This window comes from Ruditapes philippinarum, unplaced genomic scaffold (genome assembly GCF_026571515.1).
Source record: "Ruditapes philippinarum isolate M1 unplaced genomic scaffold, ASM2657151v2 ctg7217_1_1_1_1, whole genome shotgun sequence".
Taxonomy (NCBI): domain Eukaryota; kingdom Metazoa; phylum Mollusca; class Bivalvia; order Venerida; family Veneridae; genus Ruditapes; species Ruditapes philippinarum.
The window spans coordinates 802-24,764 of NW_026861132.1; the positions used below are offsets into that span (position 1 = coordinate 802).

Sequence of the window (23,963 nt, forward strand, 5' to 3'; positions counted from 1 at the left end):
GTCCATAACTTTCTTATCTTTGAAGGGATTTTGTAAATACTTGCCACTCCACAATAATGAGATGATGTGTCATGCGCAAAACTGGTCACCTACCTCCAAGGTCAAAGTCACACTTGGAGGTCAAAGATCAACATAGTCTGTTATAGAGTATATTTTGTGTCCGGTCGATAACTTTTTCATAGATCAAAGGATTTTGTAAATATTTGCCACAAATAGTCACTATAATAAGAGGATGTGTCATACACATCACCTGCATCCCTACCTCCAAGTTCAAGTTCACTCTTAGAGGTCAAAAATTAACATAGTATGTTTTAGGGTAAACTTAGTGTCCAATCTAGAACTTCTTCGGGTTTTGAAATAACTTGACACAAATTGTCACAATAATAAGAGGATATGTCAAGAACAACACCGGCAACCCTACCTCCAAGGTCAAGGTCACACTTAGAGGTCAGAGGTTAACAGATGCTGTTATATGGTACATTTTGTGTCCTGTATATAACTTCTTCATAGATCAGGGGATTTTGAATATACTTGGCACAAATAGTCACAATAATAAGATGATATGTCATGTGTAACACCTGTGTCCCTACCTCCAAGGTCAAGGTCACACTTAGAGGTCAAAGATTTACATAGTCTGCTATAGGGTACATTTTGTGTTCAGTCCATACTTTTTTCATAGATCAAGCGATTTTAAAAATACTTTGCACAAATAATCACAATAATTAGACGATATATCAGGCGCAAACATGGGTCACGACCTCCAAGGTCACACTTAGAGGTCAAAGATTAACATAGTCTGTAATAGGGTATATTTTATGTCCGATCTATAACTTCTTTATATTTCAAGGGATTTTGAAAATACTTGGCACACATAGTAACAATAATAAGACGTTATGTCGTGCACAACACCTGCACCCCTACCTCCAATGTCAAGGTCACACTTAGAGGTCAAAGCTTAACATGATAGATTTTTAAATTCCGTGTTTCATTAACATGATAGATTTTTATGCCCCCACAGAGTGGGAGCATATAGCGTTGCACTTGTCCGTCTGTACTTCTGTCCGTACGTCCTGAAATCTTGTGAACGCAACTCCTCTTAAACCGGATGGCAGATTTTGCTTAAACTTACAGGGATGAACAACCTTAATGTGTAGATGGTAGTAAAGGAAGGAATTTTTGCTGCCGCCAAATTTAACAGAATTATGGCCCTTTGTTGATTTTTTCACTATATACCATATAGAAATTTTGTGAACGCAACTCCTCTTAAACCGGATGGCAGATTTTGCTTAAACTTGCAGGGATGAACAACCTTAATGTGTAGATGGCAGTAAAGGAAGGAATTTTTGCTGCGACCAAATTTAACAGAATTATGGCCCTTTGTTTATTTTTTTCACTATATACTATGTAGAAATTTTGTGAACGCAACTCCTCTTAAACTGGATGGCAGATTTTGCTTAAACTTCCAGGGATGAACAACCTTAATGTGTAGATGGTAGTAAAGGGAGGAATTTTTGCTGCGACCAAATTTAACAGAATTATGGCCCTTTGTTGATTTTTGTGTCGCCTCTACGGAGTAGTGGCGACATATAGGGATCACTTCTCTGTCGTCTGTCTGTCCGTCCGTCCGTCACAAAACTTGTCCGGACTACTCCTCATAAACTACTGGTGCAATTTCATCCAAACTTTACAGGAATGATCAGTACCAAGTCTAGTTGTGCATATTGTCAGCATTTTCCGGTTCAATGATTTTTGTCAGAGTTATGGCCCTTTAGTAATTTTTAATTTTAAAGTTTGTCCGGACTAGTTCTCTTATACCACTTATGCAATTTCAATGAAACTTTACAGGATTGATCTGTAGCTCAAGTCCTTGCGCATATTGCACGGGTTTTCCGGTTGAATGATTTTTGGCCGAGTTATGGCCCCTTTTCTTAACTAAGTACGCTACAGTTGACAATTCTGCAATCATAGTAGGCGATCTGAACCTTCATCTAGATATACCAGACAACAACGATACGAGAAAATTTACAAGTAACCTTGATGCATGTGGTATGCATCAGCATGTACAAGAACCAACCCATGTTGCAGGTCATACATTGGACGTAGTGATATCAAGGGAAACAGACAACATTGTATCAAACATAGAGGTCGTAGATCCTGGACTCTCTGATTCTAGTGGAAATATCTTACGTGACCATTTTGCTGTTACATTTTATGTCAAAGCCTCAAAACCTGCACCGGTACGGAAATTGGTTTCTTACAGAAAACTTCGCGCAATTGACATTGATTCTTTTCGAGATGACATACGGAAAATGGAATTCTTCAACAAAGAGTGTATCCCTTCTGACATAGATGGTTTTATGATGGAGTATTCAGACAGTCTAACCTCTATTTTGGATAAACATGCTCCGATCATTAACAAGACTATTACATTGGTATACAGAGCAACTCCACGAAGCCAAACATGAAAAACGTAAACTGGAACGGAAATGGCGTGAAGCTAAACTTACAATAGACCATCAGATCTACAGAACACACTGTTCTAGTGTGAACAAGATGTTAAAACAAGCTCGTGTAGAATACTATACAAGTAAAATAGAGTCTTGTGGCAATGATCATAAAAGTCTATCTAAGATTACCAAAGGTCTACTTGGAGATACAAATGAAGTGATTCTACCATTTGATTCATCTTCAGAGCGCCTTGCCCAGAAATTCAGTGACTTCTTTATCGGAAAGATTGAAACAATAAGGAATAACATACGTTCTCAAACACAATCGGTACCGGATAATGTAGATATGGAATCTGAATATACGGGTGTCAAATATACTGTGTTTGCTCCAACCACAGAGCAAGAAGTGAAAGCATTGATTAAAAAATCAGCCACCAAATCCTGTGAGTTAGATCCCATTCCAACATGGCTGTTAAAAGAATGCCTAGATAAACTAACACCATTGATAACCAGTTTTATAAACGTGTCCTTGGATGCTGCTTATGTACCAAAAATGTTCAAACACTCACGAATAAGACCACTTCTAAAGAAACCAAATTTAGATCCTAACGAACTGAAAAACTATAGGCCTGTGTCTAACTTGCCATTCCTGTCTAAAATCTTGGAAAAGGTCGTTGACGTACGACTTGAGAGCCATCTGAAGACAAATAATCTACACGAGGTCAACCAATCTGCTTATCGCAAGTTTAAAGTTCAAAATGACATGATCTACGGTCTTTGGATAATAAAAATGTGACTATTCTTGTGATGCTTTGATTTGGTCTGCTGCTTTTGATACAATTGATCACGAAACGCTCCTTCGCCGCCTTGAACTACACTTTGGAATTACAGGCAAGCCACTCGCATGGATGACGTCATACCTGACCGACCGATACCAGACTGTATGCATAAACAACAAAACTATCACAGCCAGTCCACATGGAGTTACAGTGTACCTCAAGGGTCTGTCTGGGACCCAAGAGCTATGTGATGTATACGAAACCTGTCGGAGAAATCTGCCGTAAACATGATCTAAACAACCATTTCTTCGCAGATGACTCACAACTCTATCTATCCTTCAACCAGTGACTAATATTTCAATTCAAGAGAATATAAACCGTATTGAAAGATGTCTTGAAGATATTGTAAGTTTGGATGAATGCCAACATGCTGGAAGCTAAACGGGCGATAAAACAGAGTTGATCATCTTCTGCATCTGAACATAACGCACAACCTGTTTCAGATGTTACAGTAACAGTCGGCGGTTCGAAAAATAAGCCAATAATCTAGTGTGGCGCAATCTTGGTGGCATTTCTTGACTCGAACATGAGGATGGAACAACATGTAAATAATGTCTGTAGGAACTGTTATGCACAATTAAGACAAATCGTCACATCAGACCCTATCTTACTGTTAAACGCAACCAAATCTCTAGTAAATTCACTTGTTACTTCTAGGTTAGACTACTGTAATGCCTGTTATATGGAGTCTCTAAGCAGTCAATGACCAAGTTACAACATGTTCAAAATACAGCAGCTAGAATCGTGACCAAAACACTCAAATATGACCACATAACACCTATCTTACGTGAACTTCACTGGCTTCCGGTAGAGTATCGGGTCGAATATAAAATTTTGACTTATACATATAAATCCCTCATCGATCAATCACCAGCCTATAAAAGACATGATAGACGTGTACATCCCAGTCAGAAATCTGAGGTCCCAGAATAACTCAATGACATTAGTTGTGCCTAAATCTCGGACAGTACGATATGGTGACAGGTGCTTCCAGACAGCCGCAGCGAAATTATGGAACGCGTTACCACCTGACATTAGAGACTGTAATACCTTGCCGTGTTTTAAGAGAGCTCTCAAACACATTATTTCATAAAGTTCTATGGACGTTAGTTCATAAATCATGTACTACTTTTGCTATATTATCAGTGTTAATTTTAATTGTGCGTTGATTTTAAACTAAATGTGTCTGTATTTCTTACCATCCTTTACTGGTTTTAGATTATCATTTTTGTTTAATAGGTTTACTTAATTTATGTTGTACATTATGTCTTATATATATATGATTATGTTTTATCGGATTTATGTAAAGCACTCTTGAACATTTATTATTTATGAAAAGAGTGCTATAGAAATGTGGTATATAATAATAATAATAATAATAATAATAATGGCCCTTTGATAAAAAGGTGTTTTTTTCTGTGTGTTGCCAGATACGCAAAAGCGTGTCCGGACTACTCCTCATAAACTACTGGTGCAATTTTATCCAAACTTTACATGAATGATCAGTACCAAGTCTAGTTGTGCACTGTCCGTCTGTCTGTCCGTCCGTCTGTCACAAAATTTGTCCCAGCATGAAATTGGCCATTATGAGGCGACACATGTGATTCCTGATCGCTCTTGTTTCACTATATACTATGTAGAAATTTTGTGAACGCAACTCCTCTTAAACCAGATTGCAGATTTTGCTTAAACTTCCAGGGATGAACAACCTTACTGTGTAAATGGCAGTAAAGGAAGGAACTTTTGCTGCGACCAAATTTAAGAGAATTATGGCCCTTTGTTGATTTTTTCACTATATACAAAAATGTACTATGTAGAAATTTTGTGAACGCAACTCCTCTTAAACTGGATGGCAGATTTCGCTTAAACTTCCATGGATGAATAACCTTAATGTGTAAGATGGTAGTTAAGGAAGAAATTTTTGCTGCGATCAAATTTAACAGAATTATGGCCCTTTGTTGATTTTTAGTTTTCAACTTGTGGCACATTAGTCCAAAAAAATATTTGACCTAGAGTCATAAGATTGACAGAACAGTGGCGTGTGGAGGCATCCGTGTCCTGTGGACACATTTCTAGTTTAATTCAATGTTTCATTTTATTTCTTTAAAAAATTTATTATTGCAATAATTATTGCAGATCTAGCATCAGTCATAATATGGATCGATCATAATTTTGGACTGAAAGTCCTGAGAGCCATACCTCAATCTTTTGAAATAGCACAATTTTATACTTAATATAAAACTTGCTGGAGGCGGGGGACGTTGGTAACTCTGTTAAAAATTCTTGTTACATTTTGAACTTTGTCCAGGACATAACTATATGACACTATAAGAGATATGAACAAGAAACTTTGTAGGTTATTGGTAGATAGATATCACTGGTATATGAGCAGTGCAAAGAACAGTAACTCTGTCTTGCCTAAGTTTTGAATTAGTGTACTTTGAACTTTGTCCGGGACATAAGTCTGAAACTACAAGATGTATCTTTTTCTGCATTCAAAACCTATTTGGGGAGCATCAACTGGTTCTTGTTCATTCTTGGATGTTTTTTAAAATAACTTAGCCTTGATGTGTTGGACCATCGTCCATTCACAATTGATTAACATTTAAATGGTATCCGATGATGGTGTTGGATGTTGCAAACAAGACTTAGTCAAAAGTCGATACGCATTTTTGCAAAACTGTCACTTTTATCAATCTTACCGTCCTTCTGTCTGTCCGTCTGTTCTCATTTTGTGTCGCACATAGCTAAAAAAAGTATTTGACCTAGAGTCATGAAACCTTACAGGAATGTTGCTCAGCATGTGAAGTTGTGCACCTGGGTATTTTATGTGGATTTATTTAGTATTTTTAAAGTTATTGCCCCTGACTTAGTAAAAATTTGCAATTTTCAACTTGTGTCGCATGTAACTCAAAGAGTATTTGACATGCAGTCATGAAACCTTACAGGAATGTTGCTCAGCATGTGAAGTTGTGCACCTGGGGTTTCGTTTGTGGATTTTGTTTTGTTAGAGCTATTGCCCTTGACTGAGTGGGGTCGTTTGTGGATTTTGTTTTGTTAGAGCTAATGCCCTTGACTTAGTGAAAATTTCAATTTGTGTCGCATGTAGCTCAAAAAGTATTTGACCTAGGGTCATGAAACTTTACAGGAATGTCGATAAGCATGTGTAGCTGTGCACCTGGGTATTTTTGTGTTGATATATTTAGTATTTTAAGAGTAATTGCCCTTGACTTTGTAAAAATTTACAATTTTCAACTTGTGTCGCACATAACTCAAAAAGTATTTGACCAAGAGTCATGAACTTTTACAGGAAGGTTGATCACCATGTGAAGTTGTGCATCTAGCATTTTGCTTGTGGATTTATTTAGTTTTGTCAGAGTTATTGTCCTTTACTTAGTAAAAAATTGCCATTTTCAACTTGTGTCGCACATACCTCAAAAAGTATTTGACCAGGGTCATGAAACTTTACAGGAATGTTGATCAGCATGTGTAATTTTGCACCTGGGTATTTTTGTGTGAATTAATATGTTTAGTCAGAGTTATTGCCCTTGACTTAGTAATATTTGCAATTTTCAATTTGTGGGTACCTCAAAATGTGTTTAACCTATGAAACTTAACAGGAATGTTGGTCAGCATGTGTAGTTGTGCACCTTGGGTTTCGCTTGTGGATTTATCCAGTATTTGTAGAGTTATTGCCCTTGACTTAGTAAAAACGGTTTCATTATGTTGTGTTATTTGTTCCTTGATCAACCAATTTTACAGGAATAATGATCAACATCACTGTGAAGCTATGCACCTCGGATTTGGCATGTGGATTTTTTTCAGTTTTGTTAAAGTTATTGCCCTTGACTTAGTATATTAATTTGCAATTTTCAACTTGTTCAAGCATAGCTCAAAAAGTATTCGACCTGTACCTGAAAGTTTACAAGAATGTTGGTCAGCATGTGTACTTATGCACCTTGAGGTTTGCTTGTGGATTTATTCAGTCTGTGTAAAGATCTTGCCCATTGCTTAGTAAAAGATTAATTTTCAACTTGTGGCACATGAAGCCCAAAATATATTTGATCTAGAGTCATAAGATTGACAAAACGGAGGAGTGTGGGGGGGGGGAGGGGCACCCGTGTCCTATGGACACATTTCTAGTTTTATCTACCACTTCCATGGCTTCTGCGATAAATTCTCCAACGAATACTCCAATGCCGCTGCGATCCACCGCCTCTGTGAAAGCTATGGCCAGTGGGTTTATCTCATTAATGAGAAGCACGCTGTTTTAGAACTTTATCTCTCTTTTATAACTATGATTTTGGTGTTATTGCCCTTAGTAATTTTTTCACATTTATTTTTTTTTTCAGATAAAAATATAAGTATAACATTAATAGAAATACATTGATCAACAGCCATAATTCATAAGTAACAACCATACAATGTTCATAACAACATGTTAATTTTACATGCAGTTTTTTTTTGTTTTGCATTTTGTATCGTTTTTCTTCTTGTATTAAAAAGGACATGTCAATATGTTAAAATTATTTTTATTTTGTCACAATATGGTTTTAACATCATTATATACAACAATAATTAGAGAAGTGTGTGTAACTAATAAATTGACAATTTTGATTAACAAGGGATATCTTGTCACGTGTTGACACATGTTTTCCATCTCATCTATACTGGCCATATGTAAAGTACATGTACATGCAACAATCCATACTCTGACTTGTGATACAATATAAAACTAATCTGTTTTTGTGTTTATTTTTGAACATCATAAAACTATAAAAAAAAAATCAAGTTAAAAGAAAATAAAACACACATATAAATATTTATATTATGTACAAAGTAGACCATCCTTAATTAAAACTCTTTAAAATAAATAGAAACTGCACATTTCCTCTTCAAATATATGATTTACATGTGTTTTATTAACATTTCTAATATGAATAGATTGCTGTCTGCGTTTGAGTTGAATGGAAGAATTCGTGCATTCAGTTAATTATGAATTTCGGAAAACACTAACTTACAATATGACAGGATTTTTACTCGACCTGAATCAATGTTCTTGTAACTTATATATTATGTGAACGAAACAGGTGATCACAATTCAGAATATAACTGACGAAGACACTCTGAGGATAAGTCTCCTGCACATTTTCAGTACTCCTGCATATTTAAGTTGTGGTCCATATGAGTTGTGTTATGTTCTGGAAGGACCCTCCCTTCCAGAGATAAGTTTTAACACATAGATTAGTGTTACTATACTAAAGCATAATATATACAGCAGCAGACAAACCCTATCGAGAATTCGCGCTAATTTCTGCCAGTCTTCACGGACATTCTCCTCCTCGTCATTTAAAGCAAAATGTCTCTCAATATTTCTTAGCATCCGTCTGTGTTCTTTTGGAAGCGATACTTCCAGTAGTTGCTGATTTCCAGTGGAGAATACCGAGTCATTTCTATGTAATTTTTCAGTAGGACCATTCATATCCAATTGGGCGATTGTGTTTTTCGATTGTGTCCTTTCATTCTGCAACGAAATTAACGAAGTAAATTATTTAAAATTGGATATTTCCATTACTGTTAAAGTATATTGATGCCTTCTAGCAGCACTAGTAAATTATAAGAAATTGTCAACAGTTTAAAAAAAATGCTGTCTAGGTAAACAGCTTTAGTTTTTCAGAAAACTGAACCATTGCAATATTTATTCTAGCTAGATTGTCACGAATATCTGGATTTAAATCTAGCCAATATATACTTAAGGACAGTGAAAACGCACGGTCGTGATAATTGCATTTTAACAAGGAAAATATATTTCTTTTAAATATTTTTTCACAGTTTCATAAAACCGAATGCATTCCGGTCATTTAGATACCAACGTTATGAAAAATGATTGCATTTTAATGAAATTATTGCATAATAAAGACAGTACTCGGAGAATCAAAAGTAACACTTTTGGCTAATTGTGATAAGATCACAACAGAAAAACAGATTGAACAAATTCATGGTTACTTTTTTGAAATGAAATTATTTATTTTTTTAAACTGTTAATTATAAACTTGTTTTACACACCTTTCTAGAAATGTTAGACACAAACGAGCAATTAAATTCTTTATGAAAATTAATATTAAACTATGCCAATGAACAGTTTAAGAAATCGTAAAAGCTCACATGGAAATTGCATAGTATCACTTTTCCTTTATAAAAGGTGATAAATTTCAAACACTACTGAAGACTTTCTAGCAAATTGTATCATTGGTTCTACAAAGAAACCATTACCGCTGGGTTTATTTAGGACAGATTCAGTCTGGTCTATCTTACAAACAAAGCGCCAATCGTTTTGGTGTCCATCGGTCTACAATTTATCGGCTTCACCAGCGTTTTTGCACTACACTATACAGGCCGAATGGCGTGACTATCCGCACCGTAAGATCTATGAGGCGACCATGTACATCTGTAGGAGACGCTGATGGAGGACATTGTCGTTTATCAAGATCCCGACGGTGACATTACGAATAGACATTTATGAGTGAATTTGTATTGGATTTTAATTTTGGTTTTTGCCATTACTCTGATGAAAAAGTGTGATTTTTAGATTTTCACCTTAGGTTCTTCGATTTACTGGTGTCCATTTGATTTCAAACATTTTAAATTATTTTCATTTGTTAAATGTGTGTTTTGAATTTAAGTAATGATATATATGTAATTGAGTCGTTAGTGTTTTGTTTTCATGTAATAAAATACATATAGTGCGGGCGTGCGTTTTCATTGTCCTTAAGTATACATGTATATAAAATATATAAGTGATGACAATATTTATCCCTTATCAAAAATTGTATAGTTTGCACAATATTTACCTGTACATTTATATTGGTGTTAGTCTCTTCTGGCCTTGCGCAGTTGCAATTACGTTTATAGGCTGCGTTGGGTTCAGATTTTGGCAGTTTGTAATTTCTACCACCTAGAAATACACTATTAGTGAATCTCCTTGACTCGTTCTGAAATACAAAATAGATAGAGGATATTTGTTTGTTTCAGTGTAAGATCGAAAAATATTTCACCGAGTGAACACCAGATGCAATTTTTTCCACGAGTGGCGTAGCCACGAGTGAAAATATAATAGCTGGGGTTCACGAGTGAAATATTATTTGATCTTACATGTAAAACAAACAAATTTTCTGTTTATTTCATGATTTTTTAACGATTTTTACACCATTTTACTGATTTTTGCCGCGTAACGTCATGCTCTTATCTTCATGACGTCATCAAATAATGACGTCACAATGTTGAAGCAAAATATAATTCCATGATTATTTTTAGATTTTAAATGTTTTTCAGCACAACGTTCGTAAATATTTATGAACTACAGTTATCACGTACATTTTTTATTATGATTGACTACATTTCCGCTGAAAAAAAACATTCATTAATGATAAATATTTTATTTTTACGCCAAATATAGTTCGGCTACTGTGAAATTATATTTGGTAATCATTACTGTGAAATTATCAGAATATAATTAACCGTTATAATTCAGTAATCTACTGCAAAACATGTAATAAAAGGTTTTATTATATTTATAGTGTCACTTTTCATTGGATAATCGTGGCGTTTATATAGCTCCATATCAGCTCTCCCCGTTGGCTTACGGAAGGTCGGTGGTTCTACCCAGGTGCCCGGTCGTGACTGAAATAATGCCCGGAGGGATACCGTGGTCTTCTGCCACGAATAAAAGCTGGGAAAAAAATCGAAGAAAAATCTCGGCAGACGCTCTAGGATGGCCCGACTTGAGTGTACGGTCGCCCATATGGGTTTTCCGGCGGCGACCTTAAATAAACGCATTAAAACCCCCACCACTGCCGCCAATTTGCTTTAAAAAAAAGAAGTTTTTTGTATTATAAATTAGTTATAAATATTTCTGACTGGTTTTAAAAATGACCGTATACAAACGTTTGTTTGTTATATAACCCTCGCCTAGCGGATCGGATTATATTTCCAATCAAACGTTTGTATAGGGCCATAACTAATAATATACACACTATGTCAATTTATGAACTAATTTCATTTTTGTTTCAAACTAAGTAAGTGTGCTGTATTATAAATTCGTTATATATATTTTCACATGTTATATGACCGTTTATCAACGGTTGTTTGCAATGTAACCTGCGCCAAACAACTTGGTTATATATGAAATCGTTTATATGGGGTCGTATATAACCTGTCAAAAATATTCATATGTAACAATATTCATGTTGACTTTTAGTTAATTTTAATTGCAAATGTAAAACACAACATTTGTTTATTTACTGATTAGTAGCTTTCGGTCAGGATGTTTGTGATAGTGTGCATTACAATATATTACATATGAAGAAATAAGAAATAAAACTACCTGGACATAACCTTTATTTTCTTTATCCATAGTGTCCACACTGTCAACATCGTACTTATTTGAAAAACACTGATTTCTAGGATTCTGCAGAAGATATCTTCGCGTCCATGACGGAACTGTTTTACCTTTGACGTCACCTCTATGATGCACGTTCAACACAAACACTGACATCACTAATGACAAACCAACCAGCAACATTGACACAGCGAAATATAAACCTGCGAAGATGTAAAATACCTTACATGAAAACCTCTTACAGATATTGCCATATTTTACATACTTCATGATATTGGCTAGAGTACTGTGATTTCATCTGATCTAAAGTAGAAAAACAAACTGACGTCGACGTCACATTTGGGAGGACTAAGGTGGTAACGAAACACATGTCTCCTGTGATCACACAACTCCTGTGAACGTAAAGATGATACAAGTTGAATTGTATAAGCTTGCAATGCATACTTAACATAATAACCCTTCTCATTGAATTGCGTATAATTGCAGTAAATAACGTATGTGTTTTCCTTTCTACACGGTGTTGTTTTTCAACAAGCGCAAATGTTTACTATGTGAATAGCTGTTACAGATAGTACGGGCAATGGCTGTTGTACATCAACAACTAAGAGACCATTTCGTCCATAATATATACATTTATTATGTGCATAAATTAATTTAGCAATAGAAATATGTAAATGATACATCAATGATCAAACGTTGGTTCGGGTGATGATTTTACTGTAGCCAATGCACATTTTGCATGATGACAGCTGTCTATGAATTTATCAATCAACCATCTTCATTGACCATTTATGATGAACATAACTCATAAGTTCAAGTTGTGTAGATTTATTTAGTTTGCAAGACACTTCAATATATAAACTATTGAATGAATAATACAAAGAATTAAATTTCACCCCAAAGACAATGTTGACTTTAAATGATTCATTTTTACCTCTTTTAAAGTTTAGGGATTTTCTTCAAACAAACTCCAAAAAAATCTGAGAATTATGACCTATCTACATAGTATATACATGTACTCCTAGAAACATAAACAAATATCCCTTGATACTATACAACATATTTGTTTGTTATGAACAAACTTACCAAGAATTGGGAAGTCATCAGCAGACGGTGGTAGGAAGTCAGATATGACCAGTAGAAACACTGACTGAGACAGCAACACAGTAACTTCTAATGAAATTTTCTCCCCGCTCTCAGCTGGCAGCAGAAAACCTGAACAAAATAGGATATTTCATTAGGACAATGTATATTTAAGCCGCGTCACGACAAAACCAACATAGTGGGTTTGCGACCAGCATGGATCCGGATGCGCAGGCTGGTCTGGATCCATGCTGGTCGCAAACCCATTATGTTGGTTTTGTCGTGACGCGGCTCATTTTTATTAGTAAAACAATAGATTTGCATAAATCTAGCAATAAACGTTATTAAAAAGAATAAGATCAAAAGTTCATAACGGCACCAATAACTTCGTTTTTGTAGACAATGCAACAAGAATAAATAACAAAAGTATCTAGCATGGAGTTAAACAAACAACACTTCCTAACTTACCAATCGCTGCAGTTGCTCCTATCAAAATACATGGAAATAACATCGTCATTACGTAGTGATCCGGACGTCTGGCCATAATAACGATGAAATTGACGTCAGCATATGGTTCTAGGTACATAATTACGTTCCGCTGTGCTGTAATTTCTGTTACTATCCACTCGTTATTCGTTATGAACGAACTCAAATCTCCTATATGATAGATATAATTTATTGACGTATACATATTTGTACATAGTCATAATACAAAACACGTAATACATAAATCATAAGTCATGGTACGATCATATTGAAAACAAACATTGTTAAACAAAAGTATTTATGGATTAATCACAGGTCATTAAAGTCTCAAATAAAAACATTGTTTGAAGTACAGTATTTAACATTAACATCAAAACTAAACAATAAAAAACGCTAAAATAATTTTAATGTTAATAAGTATTTTTTTCAGGACATTAATTAATGTAATATGACTACCAATTTCACTGTACATCTAATTTCAATTAGAAAAAAAATAACCATGAAAAATAAACATCATACCTGTCGGAGAAGTTGGGTAGAAGTCAATATCTAATTGTGTATGTGACCATGACCCGAACTTCAAACCACATTCTTGTGTGTCGAACGGGAAATATGTGACCCTCACCCGACAGACGCTGTGTAACACCGTTGGAAAGCCATAGTAGACAGTACCACTGCTGCTTAGTTTTGCCCGGTATTCAGTTAATCCCGGTAACATGACCTCTTCAGCAGAACTATCAATTAAACAGAAACAATAGTTATTTTCTTAATCTGATTATATCTTATCTACCGACTATTTTCCTAAAAGTAAACAGATTAATCAATATACGAATATTTAAATTAAAATCAGCTTTTCAACTTTAAATTATCTTCCTTTTTATATTTATTTATGGGTGACCAATGTTACCATTACCATCAATTAACATGTAGTCGAAATGCGAATGAATATCAAAAAAGTGAAGAAGTGTGTCGCAAAATAAAAAGATGTTCCTTTTGTTTTATTTTCTAGTATTACATAATATTATACTAAAAAAACAAATAATAATAGCAAAGGTTTTTTTTAAACCATACAAAAAGAAAAACTTTGTTGATGTTACCTATCAATTAATAGTCTATCTGACATTAACATTGTATAGACATTACCTATCATAAAGAGCTAAGTCGGCACCAAATGGCTGAATAAGGGACACGAAGGGGGTGTCAATAAAATCCGTAGTGTGAACTGTTCCATTTTAATTGACAGTCTGTCCAACCCTGTGGGAAAGAAGAATGTTTAATAAACAAATTAGTCTAGATAAAGTTCATGTCTATATTACACTGTAAAGCGTGGTCGAGGTTAATATGATAAAACATCGCCCCAGAAACACGAGGGCGCATGAAAGCCCAGTCCGTAGAGCAATTGATTCAATATGTCCGAGGGCTCGTGCGCAGAGTGAACTAAAAAATTATATTTATATAAGCTCTATTTTGCATAAAAGTCTAATTCAGTCAATCCGTTAATGCATGTTTTGTCTACCTGACTGCGTATAAGCAAATTTCAATAATTTAAGTTTTACCAGTTTAAAGGTCAAGGTCATAACGAATAAGTCAACATTTCTTTTCGAATCTGTAAATAAAAATGAAAACTATAACAATTTAAGTAAATTTCAATAATTTACCTTGAAATTGTAACAAATCTTAAAAATTTCAATAATTTAATTTGACCTTGACCGTTAATGTCAATTTAAAGTCAAGGTCATATTAGAATAATTCAACATGTTGGTTTTGTAATGACTTGTTCTTTTGTCAAAGTATATAAAATCTGTAAAAAATAAATCACAAAAGTAAATATATAATGAAGCGCAGAATTACTGAATAAGAATAGTGCTATTATGCATCTTTTTGTGCATTAACGTCAACACTTTAGGACTTATTAAATTCCTTGCCCCGAGAGCTCGGGATTTAATGCGTCATCGTGCTTATGCAGATGTTAAAGGGACTCTCTGAGGTTTAAAAGCAATAAAAACATTACATTTGAATTTCTAAAATAAATGAGCTGGGCACTTTAAACAGAAATATATGCAAATCGTAGGAGCAGTAGTCCAGTGGTAGGACGCGCGCTTAGGGATCGAGAGGTCCCGGGTTCGAACCCCAGCCAGGGGCACTGCTTTAATTTCCTTAGCAAGAGAATTTACCTGCGAATTGCTTCACTTCACCCAGGTGTAAAATGGGTTCCTGCAGGTGGTATATATTCCGTTGCGCCAAGTGTCGGCTGCACTAAGCGGAGTTAAAAGACTCCCCAGGGAGATTGATAGATAGATACCAGTAGCCCGATGACCAGGGGTAATAGCTGTAAAGTCGGTGAACGTGCGTAAGCATGAAACTTAGACTATAAAATGCAATTACTTTTTTTATGCAAAGATAGTTAAGAAATATACTTTGAAATAAATTGAAAATCGTATTTTTATGCTTTCCTTAGCCCGATTTGAGTGAAAAACGTTTAAACGCTTTTCATTTTTGGTCATTTTTTTTTACAATTTGTATCATTATCCTGGAATAACGAAGTGCGCGAATTATCTGAAATTTTGCACAAAGATTAGTGGTCTAAACCAACATCAAATGGTACATTTATCTGGAAAAAATATTTTCAGTCCCATCATGTCAAAAAAAACCTCAGTGGAGTCCCTTTAATGAACGACATAAATGTATAACCCTCTATTATATTTTTCTATCTCTCCAAAATAGTATGATAGTGTGAATATATATTGTTATATATGTGTATAATTACATTTTTAAACCTCTATTCAATTGTGTATAAAATTAGTCATACCATCCGAACCCAAATGTTTGACGTCATTATCTGTTCCTTCTCATTCTGTAATTAGAAAATACAGCTACATGTTGTTATTTGAATAGACTCAAGTGTCTGTTCATCAAATGCTTGAGTAAAAAAATGTGTAAGGAAAAAATGAATCTCTATTTCATTCATCTAACGTATGCACCACAAATTGTTATTTTGTTTTATAAAGTCGCATAATTGTAAACACCGCATGGCGACTCTCCAAATTTCAACGTGGAGTGTACCTCCGTGCGTTATTTCAGGCCAAAAAAAGCATCTGAGTGGACCACCAAACTTCCGCAAACAGGCTGGATAGCTACCTCACATAAGGAATCGAACTAGATTCCAAGCGGTGAGGTGCCAGTATTTTCAGTTTTTTAGATTCTGCAACAGATATAAATAATACAAGTATTTCAGCTGTTGACTGTTTTATAGTTTAGATATTTCATATGTGCGTGCGGGCAGCTTATTAATATCCATCAATTCTTTTGCAAGCGTGATCAATTTCTCGGAAGAAGCAGTAGGAAATAATTCGGTAAATTTAGGCATTTATGATTTTTTTAAGTGAAAGAACTTACCAAAATAAGAATTTGTCTAAGAGCTATATTTAAACTGACGTTCACATGACTTGGCCCATTTTTGCATACCGGTAATAACTCCGTATTGTAATTTTCAAACAGATCATTATAGAGGGTTGAAGATACCAGTTCATCACCTGTACATCCCAACCATACTGAAATAAAATTTGAGCAAAATTGGCTATAAACATACTGCATACATGACCATAGAAGATGCCAGACAAAATAGTGTACATATAAACAGTCAACTGTCAGGTTAACAGAAAATGTCTACTCAGACCACGGACTTTAATTACAATAGTTCCCGATTCTTGTAATTAAAGTCCGTTTTAAGGAGCAGTAAAATAAAACAAAAAAACAGACACTTACCAGCAACAAAGCAAATATAACTGATGCGCATCCTCGTATTCATTTTATAAAATAAAAGTACACGTTATATAACACACTGATATATTTCCAGAACTTCAAACAGGAAATTTGTGGACAAAAAAAGTACAAATCCGCTACAATCGTATTGAAAGAAAGTCTAAACCAAATCATCCAGAACATAAATTGCAACAAAAAGTCTTTATTTATTTATCACACATCGCAATATTTTATAGCATACCTCTATTGTTAATTTTAACCCACGTGACACATAAACTGTTGTTCGAAATGACTGTGATGTTATGACTTCTGGACTATTGGGTAAGAGATTTTGAGAGATTTATCTTTGCCAGTAAAACATAATCAAAACAAAAAATTGTTTGAAGACAATTGTTTATTTTCATTTATATAATCTAAGGGTACTTTGTATTTATTATTTTTTCGAAACAGATAGAATATGGTTGTTATTAAAATATAATGACCTAGAGAAAGTTCTTTGTTTTCCGATGATATGATAGGACTTCTTATTTCCCTGATAATTTAGTTTTTGACAAGTATTTAGACCAAAATATATCTTTTTTGAATATACGTGATGTGCCTTTAAGAGTAAACAAGGACCACGTAATTGACAGTCATGGGCGGCGCTTAATAGGTATATGCCCTCCAAACAGGGGCGACTGGACGGTGGCTTCTCAACTGTACGTTTTGAAGAAAAAAATGACAATGTGAAAAGCGATTCTTAACTATGGAGGGCGTTCGTTGCCAAAATTCCAAAGACCCAAACAAATAAAAACCGTGTATAAATCTTGTTTAATGAGACAACCTGAAACAGAGTATCATTTTCTGTTAGTCTGTCCACGGTAAAGAGAAATGAGGAAAAGGTTTTTTAAACCCTATTATTGTCCTTGGCCGTCTGTTATCAAATTTGATAGCATTATGTCCTCTAATTCAAAGAAAAACTATATGTGCTTTATCTAAGTTTTATTTACTTAGCAAATAGACAACGCATTTCATAATATCACTTCTAATAATACCTAATAATAACCTGAAAATGTAATGTTTTTTTTTTTATGTTGCATGTATATCTTTCAAAAAGTAACTGACTTGCAACAGTGAAGTATAACTTTTAGTCTACAGACTTTAGTGTTCTTCAATGTCTTTATATTTAAAAAAAAATATGATAGAATTAGTGAAGTGCAGACTATTAAGATATTGTACGTTATTATATGATCTAAATATCGCTTGCAATCTCATTGGTCCAAACAGTAGTCAACAAGAACTTTTTATAGGAATCATATTCAATGACCATATATCGTAGACTGTTAATTTTACGCTTGATCATTAAAAAAAATAATTGTTGCGTTTTGTTCTTTTGAAATATCACTAAATTTTACTATTATAGTTAAAAGTTACACCGCAATGATGAGTATAAACTTGCATAGTTGTTTTGCAAGGCTTCCCCATGCGTCTTTTTTTCCCCGCGCTTCAACGAAACAGACAAAAGTTGTATATGTATAAGGTACGTTATACTTTCTGTGAATTTTCCTATTCATATATAATAAAACAATTATTGACTAGAATGCTTGTGGATTTATTATGTTTTGTTACAGTTATTTGCCCTTGACTTAGTAAAAATTTGCAATTTTTCAACTTGTGTCTCCAAATAGCTCAAACAGTTTTTGACATAGAGTCATGAAACGTTACAGGAATGTTGATCGGCATGTGAAGTTGTGCATGTGAATCTATTTTGTTTTTGTCACAGTTATTGCCCTTGACTTGCAATAAATTTTGCAATTTTCAGCTTGTTTTTCACACATAGTAAAAGCCGTCCGGTTAGCTCAAATAGGTAGACATAACATTCCTACAGAGTAAGAGTGCGGATTTTGAGTTCAAGGATAACACTGTCAAAATCATAGGACCAAAACCAATTTCGAACTTGACTTGTATTTTCTGGTTAAATACATGCACGTGTGATTTCAACCTCATACAACTACAATAAATATACATTTCCACAAAAGTAAGAGTGCGGAAACTGAAAATTTCAAATTTTTTCAAGTTGAAAAGAATTATCAAAATGTCAAATTTGTGTTGAATCTGTATAACTGTTGGAGAGATAATAACCTGAAACTGAAGATATCTTCAGGGACAGAACTCTGCCAAAAGTCATCGCGCCATGACCAAATTCGAACTTGAGCTGCATTTTCTTATGATATATCCATAGGTCAAATGTTTGCAACAGTTGCCAAGATAATAAACGGACACTGACGATGACAGAATGACGGAACAGGGTAACACTATATGCCCTAGCCATTCTACTGCAGGCGCGTAACAAGGCCGGACTAAGCAAACACCATTAATCATAAGCAGACACTGGGTGATATCAAAACTACCTTCCATAGCAAAACTGCATTGCTTACAACGAAGTCCTTGGTAGTTTGAAGCTTGACTTTTCAACATTAATGCTTTTTGCTATGTACAATTATGCTGTTGTTGCTGTCCTAGCTAGGGCATAAAATTATCACATTTTCATTTTTAGCTTGACAATTTCTTTATTGCAAAATAAACAAGAGGGCCAAGATGGCCCTAGATAGCTCACCTGACCCATCGAACTCATCCAAGCAATTACCTAGACAAGCATCCTGACCAAGTTTTGATGAATAATTGAGTCAAAAAATGTGACCACTAGAGTGTTAACAAGGTTTTTTTCCCATATTTTGGCGGTATGACCTAGTTTTTGACCCCAGGTGACCATATTTCGAACTTGACCTAGAAATCATCAAAACAAACTTTCAGACCAATTTACAGGATATTGATGATCAAAGCAGTAGCCACTAGAGTGTTAACAACATTTTCCTATCTTTAGCTCCTGTGACCTAGTTTTTCAACCGAGATGACCCATGTTCGAACTCATCCAAGCAATTACCTAGACAAGCATCCTGACCAAGTTTCATGAGAACTGAATAAAAAATGTGACCACTAGAGTGTTAACAAGGATTTTCCATATTTGAGTGGTGTGACCTAGTTTTTTGACCCCAGGTGACTCAATTCAAACTCGACCTAGGAATCATCAAAAACAAAACATTCAGACCAATTTCCAGGATCTTTGGATCAAAACAGTAGCCACTAGAGTGTTAACAAGTTTTTCTATCTTTAGCTCCTGTGACCTAGTTTTTCATTCGAGATGACCCATGTCCGAACTCATCCGAGCTATTACCTAGACAAGCATCCTGACAAAGTTTGATGATGATTGAGGCAAAAATGTGACTTCAAGAGTGTGAATAAGGTTTTTCTATTTTTAGCTCCTGTGACCTAGTTTTTCATCCGAGATGAATAATGTTTGAACTCATCTGAGCTATTACCTAGATAAGTAACCTGACAAAGTTTGATGATGATTGAGGCAAAAATGTGACCGCTAGAGTGTAAACGAACAAGTGTGGAACGATCCTAAAAGCTCACCCTGAGCTAAATTTTGCTTAATTTTGCTATAAGTGGTTATAACTTGGTTATTTTTGAATGAATTGTCTTCAAACTTGAACATAATAATCTTTTAGGATAGACTTTCAAGTTAACTAGACAGACCTTGACCTTCACTCAAAAATGACCTTGACAGTCATATTATTGAATTTTTCATATTTCTTTTGCTGCAACTGCCTATAACTTTGTTATTAATGAATGGATTGACTTCATATTAATTCACAACATTCTTCAGGAAAAAACCCTAATGTATATCAAACTCAAATTGATCTTTGCTTATTTATGACCTTTACCTTGAAGGTTAAATTATTGACTTTGAACTGATTTTTGTTAAACTTGACTGCAACTTGGTAATTATTAATGAATGAATTATCTTCATACTTGGAAATACAATTTTTTGGACAAGTCCTTATAAAAGATAAGATTGAACAGACCTTGAGCTTAAAATGACCTTGACCATCAAGGTCAAATTATTGAATTTTGGTTGAATTGCCATAATTCTGTTATGTATGAATCTAATTTATACTTGGACAAAGCAAGACTTGTTACCAAACAAACATATTAAATAATTTAGATGATCTTGACCTTTAATTGACCTAGACTGTCAATTATATTTTCTTGTTCATTTCTGTATCTGGCTATAAGACAAAACATCTTTTAGGTCAGAACCTTTATATATATATCAAACTCAAATTGGCCATGGCTTATTGAATTCCCCTCATAATTTCTATCATTGACTGTATCTTGGTAAGTAATCAATGGATTATCTTCATACTTGGACAAAGCAACCTTTTTGACAAGACTTTCTCAAAGGTTGAACTGACCTTGACCTTTCAATGACCTTGACCGTCAAGGACAAATTATTGAATTTAGGCTAAATTGTTGTAACTTTGTAAGGATTTGAATTATACTAGAACAAAACAACTCTTGTGGCTAATTAACATATTGAAACATTTAGATGTGACCTTGACCATCAAGGTTCTGATAGCTATGACATTAGGACCATGTGTACAGTTTAGATGCTATAAATTTTACAGCTGTAGGTTGATTAATTCTTAAGTTATTGAGCAAAAACCGTTTTCAGTTTTAAGGTTATAGTGACCTTGACCTTTGACCCAAAAATTGATAGGGGTCTTCTACACAATATCTTCCTTTTTATATTTATTTATGGGTGACCAATGTTACCATTACCATCAATTAACATGTAGTCGAAATGCGAATGAATATCAAAAAAGTGAAGAAGTGTGTCGCAAAATAAAAGATGTTCCTTTTGTTTTATTTCTAGTATTACATAATATTATACTAAAAAAACAAATAATAATAGCAAAGGTTTTTTAACCATACAAAAAGAACTTTGTTGATGTTACCTATCAATTAATAGTCTATCTGACATTAACATTGTATAGACATTACCTATCATAAAGAGCTAAGTCGGGCACCCAAATGGCTGAATAAGGGACACGAAGGGTGTCAATAAATCCGTAGTGTGAACTGTTCCATTTTAATTGACAGTCTGTCCAACCCTGTGGGAAAGAAGAATGTTTAATAAACAAATTAGTCTAGATAAAGTTCATGTCTATATTACACTGTAAGCGTGGTCGAGGGTTAATACGATAAAACATCCCCAGAAACACGAGGGCGCATGAAAGCCAGGTCCGTAGAGCAATTGATTCAATATGTCCGAGGGCTCTGCAGAGTGAACTAAAAAATTATATTATATAAGCTCTATTTTGCATAAAAGTCTAATTCAGTCAATCCGTTAATGCATGTTTTGTCTACCTGACTGCGTATAAGCAAATTTCAATAATTTAAGTTTACCAGTTAAAGGTCAAGGTCATAACGAATAAGTCAACATTTCTTTTTCGAATCTGTAAATAAATAATGAAACTATAACAATTTAAGCAAATTTCAATAATTTGCCTTGAAATCGTAACAATCTAAGCAAATTTCAATAATTTAATTGACCTTGACCGTTAATGTCAATTTAAAGTCAAGGTCATATTAGAATAATTCAACATGTTGGTTTTGTAATGACTTGTTCTTTTGTCAAAGTATATAAAATCTGTAAAAAATAAATCACAAAAGTAAATATATAATGAAGCGCAGAATTACTGAATAAGAATAGTGCTATTATGCATCTTTTTGTGCATTAACGTCAACACTTTAGGACTTATTAAATTCCTTGCCCCGAGAGCTCGGGATTTAATGCGTCGTTGCCAAAATTCCAGACATGTAAAGTGTTCCTTTTTACGTACATATGCAACTTTGCACACTTATAGATATATCTATCTGTACCTGAAGTCAATATATAATCAAAGCACAGAAGGCGCTGAATTTGTTTGGGTCTCAGAATGTCAGAAAGGTGAAGGTTGTGAGATTATAAAACAATTTGTTTTTGTATAGTGCCACCAATGCTTTCCAGCGTTTTAATTGTAGTAGAATGGCTATAACACTAATTGCAACACTGATATTCGATCAAATGTTTATTTGACTTAAACAATTTGAAAAAAAAATGATTTGTCTTAACTGGGATTTGAACTCCAGACCTCTCGCTTCCTAAGCGAGCGCGCAAACACCTCGGCCACGGTGAATTTAAATATTAATGATCTGAAGAAAACCATATTATTCTAGTTAGGGTTTGTAACGACGCTAACTGTTGTTTAACACTTGTGTAAATAATCATGGCGCTTACTATAAGCATGTATATCTATAAAGAATAAAACAATATTATAAATATTCGACCATTCGGGAATTATTTTGCTTGAAAATTAATCCGCCTGTCATGTTACCATATTTACGCAGTGATCTCCCCTAAATTTTTCGGCCTACGTGTTACATATAAAGGGAAGTAACCGCTTCAAAAAAGCGGACTACTTTCGGCACTTGCAATTATAACAGGTAGCATTAGAGTCTGAAATTTCGCTACCATTATTTGTTTGGTCTGACGACCCAAACAAATAAAAACCGTGTATAAATCTTGTTTAATGAGACAACCTGAAACAGAGTATCATTTTCTGTTAGTCTGTCCACGGTATAGAGAAATAAGGAAAAGGTTTTTTAAACCCTATTATTGTCCTTGGCCGTCTGTTATCAAATTTGATAGCATTATGTCTTCTAATTCAAAGAAAACTATATGTGCTTTATCTAAGTTTATTTACTTAGCAAATAGACAACGCATTTCATAATATCACTTCTAATAATACCTAATAATACCTGAAAATGTAATGTTTTTTTTTGTATGTTGCATGTATATCTTTCAAAAAGAACTGACTTGCAACAGTGAATATAACTTTTAGTCTACAGGACTTTAGTGTTCTTCATGTCTTTATATTTAAAAAAAATATGATAGAATTAGTGAAGTGCAGACTATTAAGAATATTGTACGTTATTATATGATCTAAATATCGCTGCAATCTCATTGGTCCAAACAGTAGTCAACAGAACTTTTTATAGAATCATATTCAATGACCATAT

At 34.3% G+C, this 23,963-nt stretch overlaps 2 protein-coding genes across 2 annotated transcripts; both read right to left on the reverse strand.

The window, feature by feature from the left end:
• Positions 1-8,109: 8,109 nt before the first annotated feature.
• Positions 8,110-22,037, reverse strand: LOC132714663 (neuronal acetylcholine receptor subunit alpha-7-like). Its single transcript, XM_060697567.1, has 7 exons — positions 21,903-22,037; positions 13,773-13,987; positions 13,236-13,424; positions 12,771-12,899; positions 11,670-11,887; positions 10,138-10,278; positions 8,110-8,810 (listed from the first exon to the last, which is right to left on the reverse strand). The coding sequence occupies exons 2-7, from the start codon at positions 13,969-13,971 to the stop codon at positions 8,481-8,483; spliced, it is 1,206 nt and encodes a 401-aa protein (XP_060553550.1). The 5' UTR covers positions 13,972-13,987; positions 21,903-22,037; the 3' UTR covers positions 8,110-8,480.
• Positions 14,426-17,117, reverse strand: LOC132714664 (acetylcholine receptor subunit gamma-like). The gene is made up of 4 exons (XM_060697569.1): positions 17,019-17,117; positions 16,650-16,804; positions 16,063-16,107; positions 14,426-14,507 (listed from the first exon to the last, which is right to left on the reverse strand). The coding sequence occupies exons 1-4, from the start codon at positions 17,059-17,061 to the stop codon at positions 14,454-14,456; spliced, it is 297 nt and encodes a 98-aa protein (XP_060553552.1). The 5' UTR covers positions 17,062-17,117; the 3' UTR covers positions 14,426-14,453.
• Positions 22,038-23,963: the final 1,926 nt, after the last annotated feature.